The following is a 14,499-nucleotide window of genomic DNA, read 5'->3' as shown; positions in this document are numbered from 1 at the left end:
GAGTAGAACAAAGTATAGAATTAAAATCTGTAATTTCAAACTGCTGTATAAAAACTTTCCTGTCTTACATGTTGCAGTGGTTTGCATTTAGTACTTGTTTGTTCTTAATGATTTGTGTTGAGCTTTGATTTTGGACTGTTCATAGGTGAATAAGAGTAGCCCATTCAGGACACCAGTGAACAGATGTGATCTCAGATTTTGCAGCTCCAGCCCCAGTTTACAGCATCCTTCTTGGAAAACTTAAAAAATCCTCTCATTTAGGAATCCAAGCTATTTCAAAATATTTGCGTATATGTTGACTAAAACTATACTTTGAAGTTCTCAGAAATGTGTGATCAAGGCAGGGGGCTGTACTGCAAGGCAAGTTAGGGACATGGAAACCTTATGGCTCTACAACACCTGATAGGAAGGTGTAGCCATGTGGGGGTCAGTCTCTTCTCCCAGGTGTAACATGTGACAGGACAAGAGGAATCAGCCTCAAGTTGCACATGGGAAGGTTTAGATTGGATATTAAGGAAAATTTCTTCACTAAAAGCACTGTCAAGCTCCGGAATGGGCTGCCTAGGTCAGCAGTGGAATCACCATTCCTGGAGGTGTTTAAAAGCCATGTAGTTGTGGCACTGAGGGATGTGAGTTAGTGGTGGCTTGGCAGTGCTGAGTTAAAGGTTGGACTTGGTGATCTTAGAGGGACTTTCCAGCCTATGGGATTCTGTGACTTGATGTTCAAGAGCCTGTATGCCCTGCAAGTGCACAAAACCTTTAAGGATAGAGTTAGATCATTAAAACACCCCAACTTTTATTATTCTTGCTTTTACAACAAATCCTATGCTAAACTCCCTCAGCACAAACATACAAGGCCAGGAGCTGCAAATTCATCACCTCAGCTTGCCGAAGACTAAGGAATCCAGGGATGTTTGCGTGCTGACTGGTTGTGTTACTTGGAGACATACAGAACTGGATCTGACAGATCCCAGCTGAAAAGTGTTTGAAAGAAGAACAGAAGCTGAATCTAAATAGTGTATGGACTCTTTCACATTGCATCTTATTTTTAATTTATATACTTGGTGAGTTTAAAATCATTAGAAATTGACTGTGTTCATTAGAAGCCTAATTTATGTAGGAGTGTTCAGATTTTGGCTGAGAAAGGATTCTCACGCAACCAAGACCTCCTGTGCAGAAGAAATAAATGTGACTTATTTAGCTGAATTTGGTCTGGACTTTACAGTAAAGTTTGCAGAAGTGTCAGTGTATTTAACTGTTCTAGATTCCAGTTACTGGTCCTCTCCCCTGTCTTCCAAAAAGGGGAAGGAAGAAGGTTAAATAAAGACAAAGTAAATACCAGTCCTCAAACAAAGCTGTGCTAATCCTTGTCCTTACAGCATCCCGTACATGCACACCCATTTCCTGTTGTTGATGTTAAACACATTGAATATAACTTTCATTTCATTGTTCACTTCAGTGTTCCTTTTGCATTACATTGACCGGAAAATCTCCAATCCATCACAACAAGCAGTGCAGAAGCAGAGCTGCTGGCTGTGCCGAGGGGAGGCTGCCAAGGAGCTGCCATCTTGGCCAGCAGAGATCTGATGGCTCCTGGAAGTGCTTGAAAAGTGTGAAAGTCATCAGTGGCACAGATGACCTCACCTCCATTGCAGTTTTTGCTGTGCTCTAATAGAGCAGAGTCTGTTTTTTCATTTGTTTGTTTTCTTTGGAATATCAGGAACAAGCAAGTCCTGTTCCTAACACTGGTATCCAGGGCTCCTGCCAGCTGAACGTGTGCAGGGTGGGGAGCTGGTCTGTCCACGCTGTGGCCAGTCTCAGTGCAGACTGTGCAGTCAGGTCATCTCTGGCCATTTCTCTTTAAAAGCAATAATGTTAAGGATTTTATGTCACTCTTGAGAAAATGAAACCTGGAATGTCTCTGGTATTCCAAACAGGAGAGGGCCCTGGAAATATACATGGAAACCAGTTTTATTATAACACTAAAGAATTTCTGATTGCGAGTTCCTTTTGCCAATATAACATAAAGGACTGTGATACTGAAATGCAGGGTAGCAAGTTCTGGACTTCAAATAGTTTTGTGTTTGAAATCACTGTTGTGAGATTTTGGTCTCAAAAAGCATATATGACACATTATTCAGCTAAAAAAGGCACCATGCTCTGGGAAAACTGTTTTAAGATGTTTTTGTCTCCTCGTCCCTCAAACTCTTGTCAGTGGCACAGCCACAGAACAGGGAGATGAACAGGGAGGCTCACAGGTGTTGGCATGAAGGTGGGTGACAGGCTCTGGTGAAGGCCAAGAGTGCTGACCTTTAAAGGTGGTAGAAGATCCATCTCTTTCTGAAAGGGCTTAAACTCTAGAGAATGAAATGTCACTTTATTGTGAAACTGAAATTGGCTGTCTTGTAACCAAGCCCTGCAATCAACAGGAAATGCAGATATTTCTTGTTGGGGATTGCACACTGAGCTGCTTGTGTCATTAATAGGTCACATTCTCCTGCTATACAGACCTTCTAGGTCTGTGCATTATATCAGCCAGGCTCAAGGTCTTTTGTTTTTTGGTTGTTTTTTTTTTTTTTAATTTGTTTGGGTTGGTTTTGTTTTTGTTTTCTGTTTCTTTTTGTTGTTGTTTTTCGGGTGGGTTTTTTTTTGTGTGTGTCTTCTCTGCCTTTATTTCATTTTACATACTTTAATGCCAGTGCAGCAGGGGTGTGATATGATGAAAGTGTCTAATCCCATGTGAGGTTTACTCTTTTTTTCATGATCATTCTGGCTTGAAGCTGGGTAGTGCAACACCACTGCTGTCTCTTCTAGTTCTCTTCTGAGCTCTGCTTGGTGGGATTATAGCCCATCACCTGTAGCAGGAAATGTTAAATTAGTGATCATTCAACTAACCTTAATAGAAGGTTATTAATATCTTGCTTAGTAATTAAGCTGGATCCAAGGCATATTTCATTAACTGAGTAATAACACGAGGAAAGAAAAATGCTGGCTTTTAGGCTGGTTTTCCTCTTGTATTAGGAAGACTAAACTGAAATGTTTTAATTTTTCTGTTTGATGGCTGTGTCATCTGTTAAACTTTTGGAAACATTTAAAATTAGCTAGGAGAATTGAAACATTGAAGCATCCAGTTTGTAGTTTTCTCGTTTCACCCTACCTCCCTTTTTGCATTCCTCTTGACATCTGTTTTGTACTATTTGTGCCTCACCACTGGACTCTGTCCTCACTGAGTCCTCCATACTCTGTGGTGTAACTAACTGGGAGCTTGATAATTTTGAGTTATTCGAATGTGATTTGAAACAGATCTTGTAACACAGAAGCAAGAGCAGCTGGAGTTTTTGGAGTCATTAAAAGAATAAATATGTTCATAGCAAGTGGTACTTTTCAGGGATTTTTGAAGCGAGATCCATGTGTTGGTTGGATGGGTGTGGATGTACTGACAAGCTACAAAGAAAAAAGAATGAGAATTGTAGTGTCTGAATATTCTTTTGAACTTAGCAGCTTCTGGGCATGTTAGAGATTTAAGAATTAGAAGGGTGCTCAGGAGTGCACATCTATATTTGAGTATACACATGTGGATGTTGCTGATAAAAGGTAATTACACATCAAGAGAATTTATAGGCTAAATGGATTTAAAAATAAGTTATATAAAATTTATGATAAAAATGTGACTAGAAATTCACATGGAAGTCAGATTATTGTTGTGATTTGATGTCTTTCTCTAAAGCAATGTTCTCCTGCCTTACTCTGAGCTGCTTCAACACCAGCTGTGATTCCTAGGGTATAGAGCCATCATCAGGCTTTGGGTGGGAAGGTTCCTTGTAGATGTAGAGGGGTTCTCAGCTGGCTCAGGAGATAGTGATTGCTTTCTAAAATTAAAAGAAAAACAATAATGTAATAATGCTGCTTTTCATGCAGACATAATCCACCCTTTGGAGTGTGGCTTAAACCTGGCCTGTGATGTTTGACTTTTTATTAAGTCTTTGATCAGTTTTTTCCCATCCTTCTACATTAATCTCTTTTGATTTTATCTTTGCTCTACCTGATCTCTTCAAATTGTTTGTCTTTGGGTAGTTTTGTCTTTTAATTTAGTCTGATACTGATATTGTCCCTGATAAAAGTGTGCTATAAGCTAGAGAGGAACATAGAGCCCCGAGTAGTGAATCCCTTCCTCCCTTCTTCTCAGCAGTAAAAATGATATCAAACTTTGTTAGCTAAATGGTTTCCCTTTTCTGTATTATTGCAAATGTATGCATATGTATATACACTTGTTATCTGTATGTATACATAAAATATGTATATATTTTTATGTGTGTGTGTGTAGGTGTGTGTATATATGCACTTCTACTTATTAACATTTATTTAAATCATAAATCTGTTATTTAAAAAGTTACTTCCTCCAATTAACAGTATTGAGGTGTGTTCAGGTGTATGTTCTGGAAAGGCTGTTTTAGAAAATATTTTCATATGAAAACAATCTGAAATACAGGCTAATTGAATAGTTTCTAATTTTTCTTTGTTCTGGACTTTTTGTTTTGGGGACATGGGAAAAGTCTGTTTCATTAGAATGGATTTTGGTATGAAAAAAGGCTTAAAGTTTTTTAGTGTTTGTTTTTGAAATGAGTCTGTCTGACTAAGAAGGTCTAAGGGTGTGATGTGCCTATGCAAATACATGATCTTGAACTGTTATTTATTTGGATACCAGTCTGTGTGCAGACCCGTTTCTAAGCATCTAGAATGGAGAGATGATTTAACAAAAGTCAGCAGCTCTCCTGAAAAGCATTTCCTTCCTCATCACAGGATGGGTTTTGTCAAGCTATTTTTGTGCATCTTTGCATTTCATCTCCCAGGTGGTAAAGTATAAATCTGTGGTATTGATAATTAAAAGCCTGTGATGGAGACTATGTTAATCCAGCCTTCCTTATAAGAATAAGGAATAATGTCTTATTGCTCTAATTCCATTAATGAAATCAATACTTTAATATATAATTGGATATCTTACCTTCTCATCTCCTGTGAGATAATTATGGAAAGCAACTCTTCCTGCTGTGTTAAGGCCAGGAAGTCGTGTCTGTGTAACTGTGGATGTAGGCACAGCCTTTTGGGAAACACTATCACAAACATTAGGATTCAAAATTATGATAGAAAAAGCTTTTTCAGCACAGAGGTTTGTGTTCACATGCAGGTGATGCACCTTTGTGGTCAGTAAGAAAACACAGACACATTTCTCATCAGAGCATGTACTTGCTACTGTTTTCATGCAGGTGTGTACCCATTTTTTAAGGCCTCTAAATACTGTGCAAGAGAAAGTTATCAAAGTGTTGCAAGCTTTCCTGTTTTCCCAGCAAAGCAAAAGCATCATAATATGTTTCAGTTTAGTCTGGTTCATGTACATACAAATTCCAGTGAAGAGATGCTCTGTGGTCCGATGGCATTGGCCCTTTGCTCGTAGCCCAGTGTGGGGTTACCAGGCTGTCCTGTGGTCAGAGTGTCACACACTGCTGCAGGGTCACACTCAGGGCAGAGTGTGCTGGGGATGGTGGGGGGAGCAGGGCTGGAGTGAGGACTGAGCCTGCCCTGCTGGACCCTGCTGTGCTTCCTCACCAGCCCTGGCCTCTGCCAGAGGCTGCTACACCGGGCTGGGCTTTGGGGACGGCTTGTGTTGCTCCAGGTGCCAAGTGAGTTAAAACAGAAAATGGAGAGCAAGAATCAAGGGGTGATTTTGTGGGACAGGCAGATTCAGGGGTCAGTTGCATTGTGCTATGACAGCTGAGACAGGACTTGTAACCCCTTTGGGGAAAAGATCTTCACAAAGAGCAGGGATTAATTTAATGAGCACCTTATGCTCCCTGCACAATATCCACTGCAATCTTTGCTTCTAATCCACTTACTATGGGCAAATAAATTTATCTATGGTCTGCTAGCTCAATTATTGCATTTTTTTTTTGCCATGGAGTTCTGCCCCCACTTATACAATGATAATAGCTCTTGAAACTCTCAGAAATATTAAATCATTAATCTTGCTGCAGTGGTTAATATTTAACAATTTCTATTTGAAATGACTGGTGTTGCATAATCACTGAGGCTCACAGAGAACATAATGAGTATAATATTTGCAAACTTCCAGATAACATTTCATATTCAGTAGCTTTTATATGAAGTGTATAGTACTTTTCAGTAAGTAGAAGATCTAAAATAAAGTGAGGAATGATCCTTTGATTAACACAGTGAAGTATGGGGTAGAGCAAGAGATCTATTTTGTGGAGGCTGCCCCAGTCTTAATATGTAATTGCTTTTCCTACACTTTACTTTTATCTTTTTATTGCTTTTGGTCTGTATATCACAGTTGATACTGATTTGTATCAACTCAGGAGTATATTGATGTGTACTATATAACCAAAAAGGTTGCCTTTAAATAAGATATGAGTATTTTAGTTCCTGCTGACTCCACTCCTGCTGTACATTACCTGAATAGCCTTGCCATGGATGCTTGTCCTCATGGCCACTGCTTTGGCCATGGTTCCTGTGTGTTTTGGACCCACAGCACTTAGAGCCCACGCATTGTTGTGTAACCTTCCCTCTGCAGTGAAACCATCTCCTGCCTCATTCAAGTTCACTTTAATCCTGTAGCCTTGCCTATTACTTCATATTATGTAATTTAGAGTCTCAGTCCACTTTCCTTAGAGCTGGCCAGTGTTGGAAGTGCCACCTTCTGTGTTAATTTGTAACCATGTGACTGCAGTAAGAATCTCATAGTTGGTTGTTTAACAAAGGAGCTGCCCATTTGCTGTGTGTGGATGCAGTTGCATCCTGTCCATCCATGCACTGAAAGCATCAGTTAGTGTAGACGCAGGTCCACCAGGTCCATGCACAATTTTAATTTATCCTTCTCTTGTACAAAGCTGTATTCCAAATCCAAGTGCTTTTCATTTTTACTTAATCTGTGTCCACTGTTTGGAGGGCTGGTACTTTTCAGTTTTATAGTTTCTTTTTGTGAAGTAAAGACTCTGTGTAGACTTAAGTAGAATCAAGACATGACTTCTGGAGTACAAATGAATGATGCATGTGTTTGGGTCCCCAGAATTCTAATTAGGCTTGAAGAACAGTCTGCAACATGTTCTAGTCTGCAACAAGAATCTTAGGAGATGTTACTCTCTGGGCAAAGTACTGATCTGACAGATCTCATCCCTGATTTGTGTTTTTCACAATGAATTCACATTTGCTAGCACTAGAATAGTAATTCAGATTAGTTTATCCTGTGAGGAGGAAAAAAAAACCTTACAAAAGACTGATAGAGGATAAGTAAACAGCTCAGTTCATAGCTCAGTGTGGTCTGGTCCAGAAATTTCTGTTATAGCCAGTGCTTTAACTTGTTGCTGATAATCCATACTGTAGCAGTAATAGGGGTTGGATTGTGCTTAGTCTGAGGGTGAAGAATGACTTTCATAAAACACCTCTGACTGTGCAATGTGGCGACAGAACTCATGGTCCAGTTTCTGGATAATAATGATGTTAAAACACAGCTGTTGCTGACTTTGAAATTATTGTTTAAAAAAAGTATCAGAAGTTATTTTCTGAAAAAAAGGCAAAATTGTATTTAAATGAGTCAAATATCTGCTGAAAACCAGTGAGTAAACATAAAATATTTCAACACCAAGGGTTTAGTTTTAAAAGAGTATGAAATCAAAACTTGTGGATTTTGTGATATATATTCCTTATCTTTTCTCATCAAAGAAACAGTTCTCAGAAACCTTATGCTTGACCTTGCAGATTTGAAGTTGTTTCACTGGCTTCACAAGAGCGGGGGGCATGGACACTGGGGATGGGGGAGATGCAATTTTTCTACCTTTCTTTCTTTCTTTATTTTTTTTTAAATAAGCAATACCTTCATTGTGTGCAGCTTCTACCTTTTAGCTGAGCTTTGGAGATCCCATAAGCTATGAACTCTGTATGGCATCTGTCTGGGGTTTTTGGTCTCTAAATTGCTCATCTTTGACTTCTGTAGACTGGAAACTAAATCCCAGCTATAATTCTGTGTTACTGCTTATCTCTGGTTGACACTGGAAGACAACACAGCTGGATAAATAAGAGCCATGCATGTATTCTGTGACTTCTCTTGTTTCCTGAAGCTTCCTGGCCTGGTAGACAATGCAGAGCTCTGTTAAATGACATTTCACACTTATTTGAAGTGCATGAAGATTAATCTTGTGGTGAACCTGTGAAATTACACAAGGGAGGGCTTGCCATTTGCAAACCCAAAACCTGAATATGGAGCAGAATGCAATCACTGACTGGAGAGTGAAACCCTAACATACACTCATGTGATTCCTGCAGCACATTTCACCTTTTATATTGACTGTCTGTGGATAGGGCTTGATTGCTGAAGGTAGCCCTTGAAAATCTTATGTTTAGGCTTTCAGCACAAAATATGAATTTCTCTTCCTAACAGTCTTATTAGTTACAAAAGTTCAAGTGCCAAAGTACAGTTTCCAACATGGAATAATTATTTATGCTTTTAGTTAGAAGTAAATTTCTTAATTGAAGTGAACTTATCTGAGCAGAAAAGGAACAGCATTTAATTCACTATGTGCTAATAGGTAGCTTTTCAACTCGTGAAAAGAGAGTTTATATTCGCATACATGGTGATTATAATGATAATGAGAGTAAGTTAAATATATATATACATATATTTATGGGTATGACATCATGATGTATACCTGTCTTGGGATCAAGCCAAAGGCAGTTGCTACTGTTCATCAAACCTGAGCTTTCTTTTTATTTTGCTTTATAGAAAAAACGGAAACAGAGCACTCAAGATGAAGATACAATCAGTATCTGCAGCCTGGATACAAGTGTGAGTAATTTAATTTTCTCTTTTGCTCTGCCTCTCTACCCCCTGAAACTAAAATATGGCTGTTAGGAGTACTCTGAAATAAGCCTGTTCCATCTTCTCAGCTGTGCTGTTTTCATACACAGCATGAATAACTTCTTCTGCTTGTTATGAAAAAAGTTTGTTATATTACCTCTCTCATTTTCTGTATTAAACCTTTTAAAGGTTTAATACAGAAAATGCATTGAATCTCTTATTAGTAAATAATTAACATGATAAAAAGGCTTTGTGAATGCAGGATTCAAATATAGACCTTTTATACTGTTGAATGGGTGAATGAGAAATTCCATTTCAGTTGTCAGTGGTGGTTAATGCAAGCTGTAAGAACCAAACTCTTTCTGTTGATTATGGTGTGTGTTGAATCAAAGTATTAATGAGGGTAATTATGCAGTAAACAGTAATGTGTGTTGTTTTTCCTGTAAACTTGTGACATAAAGGTACACTTGAAGATATAGTTTCAAATCCATGGAACTGATATAGAGGTAGGAAAATTTGCCATTCCTTCTGTTCAGCGTTTTCATCAATATTTGCAGTGTTCTGTTTAGAGCCAGCTGTTGAACCAGTTTTCCTTTTCTGTAGACCTCTCACATAGTACAGACAGAAAAAGAAATGGAAAAAATAGAGACTCAACAGTGCTTTAGTACTGTGGTTTCTTTAATGATCAGATGTTAATTTTGGTTTGAAGTATGCCTGTTCTTTGAAGCATTAATTACATTTAAGGGCTCACCTTGCCTGGATGGCTGCAGATAAACACAGAGACTTGCAGGCAGTTCAAGTGAGCTGGGTAGAATCCAGCACTATTCTGGAAATCATAAACCCACAGTAGCCTGACCTTGTCTGTGAGCTAATGCTTCAATGTTAGTTCATCCCATCAGACCTGACATTGGGCCCAACTTCAAATGTTATTCCTTTAAAGGAGTTTGAAAGAAATTGTTATTCTTCAGGGAAAATTGGAAATTGTTGACTATTTATTTTTATTTTGGACAAATTGATAATTTTAGATGCTTAACTCTAAAAATGGAAAATGCTGGGTTTTACTATTATGTTTCTGGGAAAAGTGTGTATTTTATTCATGGGTGATTAGGACAATTAGGTAAAATTTCCTTGTGTAGAATCTGTTACACTGCTGTAGAAATACTTGGATAAATATAGCTTCTCCTTTGGCTAATAGCTAAAGATTTCAATTCTGCTTGAAGGGGACAATTTCTGCTAATAGAATTCCTGGAGGAGGGTGATCTAATGTGATCTTAGCTCTGAGTTTGCTCCATGGAAATACAGACAGAGCACTGAGCAGAGTGAGGTTTGTGGTTTTCTGATGAGCAATAGATACAGCAATAATAGTAGCTATGTCCTTCATTTGCAGTTATTAAATACCACTTAAATTTATAAAATATTATTTTCTTGGTATTGCTTTTCTGTGTAACCATTATTATTGCCAAAACAAACATGAATCTGAGAAGAGATAAAGTAATTCACTAAATGTTGATCTGCAAGACAGTGAGTAATAAGAAAATAACTAATAATTGAATTTGGACTTTAATTAAAAGATTTGTAAATCCCTACTTTAGAGGGATCTTGTCAATAAAATGTGTGAAGAGCTGTTAAGAAAACTCTTCCCACTGTCATCAGGCCAGAATTTCACGGTTTCAATGTAAATGCATGCTGGAGTCTGTGTTAGAAAATAGGGGTGAGAAATGAATGGGTGAAGAAGTTTGAATCTTTCCTTACAGTGCTTCAGAATCACTCAGGTCACGAGGGTGGGGAATATCCCATGAGGATATAAAGGGTATGCGTTGCATCTTGAAGAATGATCAGTTTATTTAAATGTACAATTTATGTAAACATTAGTTGATTTATCTTTTTCTGCTTGAGATAACTTCAAGCTGGTCACCCCTTTTTTCTGTTCCCAGGAAGTGCTGATTGATTTATGCTGTACAGGCTATATTGTCTCTTGTGTCTCTGAGCTTACTTTGCCCTGAACTCTTGCCCATTGCAGTTCTGCAGGTTCCTGTTCAGCATGTTGCTGAGGTGGAAGGTATCACACTGCACCAGCATGTGGCTGTGCCCTCCCCTCTGACAGCATTTGCTGTTAGGGCCAGTTTGCCTCTTAACTTAAGGAGACTTAAACTGTCAAGATGACTGACTTGGAGAGGGTAGGTGCCTTTGGTTAAGAAATGAGCCTGGCATGTGAATTTAGAACAACACCCTCAGGTTTTTAACTTCAGGTAATGGTTCAAGTGTGCCCATCAAAACCAGGTGCTGTTGACATTAAAACAAGTTGGGCAGGAAGAGTTCACATTTTCTCATGACTTGTGTTCCTGCCCATTAGATTATCATCCCCCCAAGTAAAGAAGGACTATCACCTTTGTGAGCCTCCTAGACACAGCAAATGAACTTTTATTTTTCCTTTCACATCATATTTTTCTATGATTAATGATAAAGACAGTGCTGAGAATGCAGCTAGACTGAATACCAAATGTATCGTGGTTTTGGAAAACATTGGAGGGGTCTTCTAATTGCACTGTGGAATGCTGTGGCACCTAAGGGATGGCTAGGATCTGGCAGTTCATGGCTGAATACTTAGCTGTGGAAGCATTTTGTTCTCTGTGTGTGCTTAAATGTTATTTATATTGAGTAGAGATGTGTCTTTTTGTGTTGTGGGTTTTCATTTTAGGGAGCCATAGCTTACATTATAGGTAATTCAAGATTTCTGTTATGAGGCAGAGAGTTGGCTGTCTTTTGTTCTCATGTTTGTGATGGCAAATTTCAAAAAGAAGGAAAATGTCAAAAAGAATCAGTTCATACCTCACAGAAACCAGCTGTGGTGGTGTTATGCAAGGTCACTTTTCCTTTCTCTGTTGCCTCATGTACAGAGTAACTAATTCCCAAAAACGGAGAGGGGGCTGAAGAAAGGGGTGAGAAGAAGTGTCTAGAATAATTAAAAGGTTGGAACAGTATCTGTTTAAAAAACAGTCAAATATACTGGAATTTATATAAACTGAAATCAAATATCCTGGGAACAAATTGGCATGTGATTAGTTCCATGAGAAATGGTCTGTGTAAGGTTATTTCTTCTCTTGGGACTACGGGCACAAAATAAAGCTGTTTGTAGGTTCTTAGCAAAGCAAAAGCGATGCCATTTCACCTACCACACAGTGGCACAATTCTGGCACAGGGTGTTGTGGATACCAGAGGTTTTGCAGGAGTTCAAAAAACAAATAGGGTAAATTCATGGAAGAAAAAACTGCCAAGAGCTGTTAGACTGAGTGAAGCCATCCATCTGAGGAAGCCCTTGAAGCTGCATATTTCTGAGTCTGGGAGAGCAGACTGTGTGTCTGTCACCAGGTGTTTACTCTGCTTTCACATGCACAGCTTTTTTTCACTATTGCTGGGGAAATGGTGCTGGCCTGAGATCATCCTTAGCCTGTCATGGCCTTTCTCAGGAGACTTTGCTTAGCCCAATGCAATACCTTCCTTTCTTCCAAGCAATGACACTTTTGAAATTACTTAATGAGGGGCTCTATGCTTAATTGGAATCTTTGGATTATAGTGTGATGTAAATAATTAAATGTTCAGGTTCTTTTGTCTAGCAACTCTCTTATGCCCTGAAAAAATGTAGCCTGAAAAGATCTGCCAAATTGTTTCTATTTTCAGTGAATGCATTTATTTTCCAGGCCTAAGAATATGAAAATTTGAATGCATGTGTTCCCTATTACACATTCAGATTTTCAGTGGGATAATGATAGATGATTGAATTTTTACAAATAATAAATTGGTTATTTTTTATTAAAGATTGTATGTATATAACAAATCAGTATATTAGGCTCTCCTGTGCAGCACACTGTCTGGTTTGCATGACTCCTGGTCTGCTCAGGTCTCCAGCTCCCTGAGCTGCTGATGTGAAAAGCTGGTGGTGCATTCACTCTGTGCTGGTTTCACAGCATCACCTCAGGGATGGACCTCGTTTTTGTGCTTGGCAGTGGAAAGATCTGGCCATCCTTACTGACTGACATTGCAGTTTGTGTAAATGTATCTGGTGGCCACCTTTGTTCAGGAGAGAGTGGGGATGGCAAAGAAAGAGGCTATTAACTATTTAATGACTTCATTACTTCATACCTTGGAAAGCAACATCCATATAGGTCTCCTGCCAATTACATCATGTGTCTACAGTCCTTTTACAAAAATAGATCTAAATTTTTTTTTTCTATGACTGACCATTGCCAGACATACCTGTCTTTTCCAAGGGAATAAGTCATACTGACATAATTTCCTTTCACAGGAAACACTGCTTGGAGCTTTGCTGACTCAGGACAAGGACTGGTAACCTAAGCATGTTAAATGATCTTTGTATTTGTTTAGTGATCTGGACTGGCATTGATGCTTCAGGAGTTGATAAACTGGCTTATTAAACTGACTGGTTGGACTTGGCTCATTTTATTGCCAGCTTAAATAAGTGGATTTGCAAATCTCCTCAATGTCAAATAGTGTGTGATAACTTGTGACAGATGTGGCCAGCAGACTGTGAGGGCTGAGTGCATGAATGGACAAGGCCATAACAGTCAGGAGTTTATTTAAAGGGAGGTGTGCCCAAAGCCATATCTGACATGGCTTTGTCCATGTTGGCCTCCACTGGGAGGCTTAACTCAGTCAATGGACTTGAGTCTGTCCAGTTAACTCAGCCAGTGATGTTTCATGCTTGTGCTCTTAGAATGGTGATAGCTTCTTGATTTGTGTATGCATAATGATTTACAGACATTATGTAATTAACCTGGCTTACATAAACTTCAGATTTTATTGCTTTCTCTTTAAAGGCTGGGGAATCGGGGCATGTAAACTGAGACAGCTTTAATGATCAGAGAGGGCAAAGTATTTTTTTGTATTTAAAACACCTCAATGAGCCCTGCTCTATATTCCTCCTGTTGCAGACATTCTCTCCTTAGTTAAATTCTGAGCAGCTTCTGGATTATTTCTGTCTGTGCTTTTGCTCCTTGTTGCTGCTGTGACTTTTGTTCTTGCCTTATAACCCGGCTTTGAAACGTGGTTCTTCATTCAGTGCGACCTTGTCCTGAGCCTGGTGCAGCCCTGCAGGGCTGTGCTCCTCACTCAGGCACAGGCAGCTGGTTCTTTCTTGTATTCCATAGCTATTAAATAGAGTTAATACATCCCACTGAGCAAAGTGGTGGTGAACACTGTTATCTGGAGATTATTGCCCAGAGCACTCAGCAAGGTACTTAACAGCACTGCATTTTTAATGGCTGTTGTAAGGGGGTAACTGCATAGCTGAAATCTTGTAGTGGTGATGATATTGTGTGCCTCATATGTCTGAGCTCTGTAAAATCATAAGTAACTCAGGAGATTTCCAGAACAAAAAGCTGGGAAAACCTATTACAAAAACTGGGCTTTTCAGAATAAAATTATACTTGAGCAAAATTCAGTCCAGAAAAAGAATGAGGACAATGGTGTGCAGTTCTCCTCTGCAATTGATTGTGTGCAGATTTGTTGTAAACTCATGAAAGTTGCTGTTGTTGTTATTTTGAGAAGGAACGTACAACAAATACATGATGAACTAGACATGTAAAGGTAAAATTTCAGAAGAGCTATTTATTTTT

At 38.8% G+C, this 14,499-nt stretch overlaps 1 protein-coding gene across 1 annotated transcript in view; it reads left to right on the top strand.

The window, feature by feature from the left end:
* ARHGEF3 (Rho guanine nucleotide exchange factor 3) overlaps positions 1–14,499 on the top strand; it is a 106,836-nt gene that overhangs the window by 47,050 nt on the left and 45,287 nt on the right. The window contains 1 exon segment of the mRNA XM_036391241.2: positions 8,792–8,854. Coding sequence (XP_036247134.1) covers positions 8,792–8,854 — 63 coding nt within the window.

This window comes from Molothrus ater, chromosome 11, assembly GCF_012460135.2.
Source record: "Molothrus ater isolate BHLD 08-10-18 breed brown headed cowbird chromosome 11, BPBGC_Mater_1.1, whole genome shotgun sequence".
Taxonomy (NCBI): domain Eukaryota; kingdom Metazoa; phylum Chordata; class Aves; order Passeriformes; family Icteridae; genus Molothrus; species Molothrus ater.
Note: the sequence above shows the minus strand (reverse complement) of the source record. Positions and strands in the feature narration are given on the sequence as shown.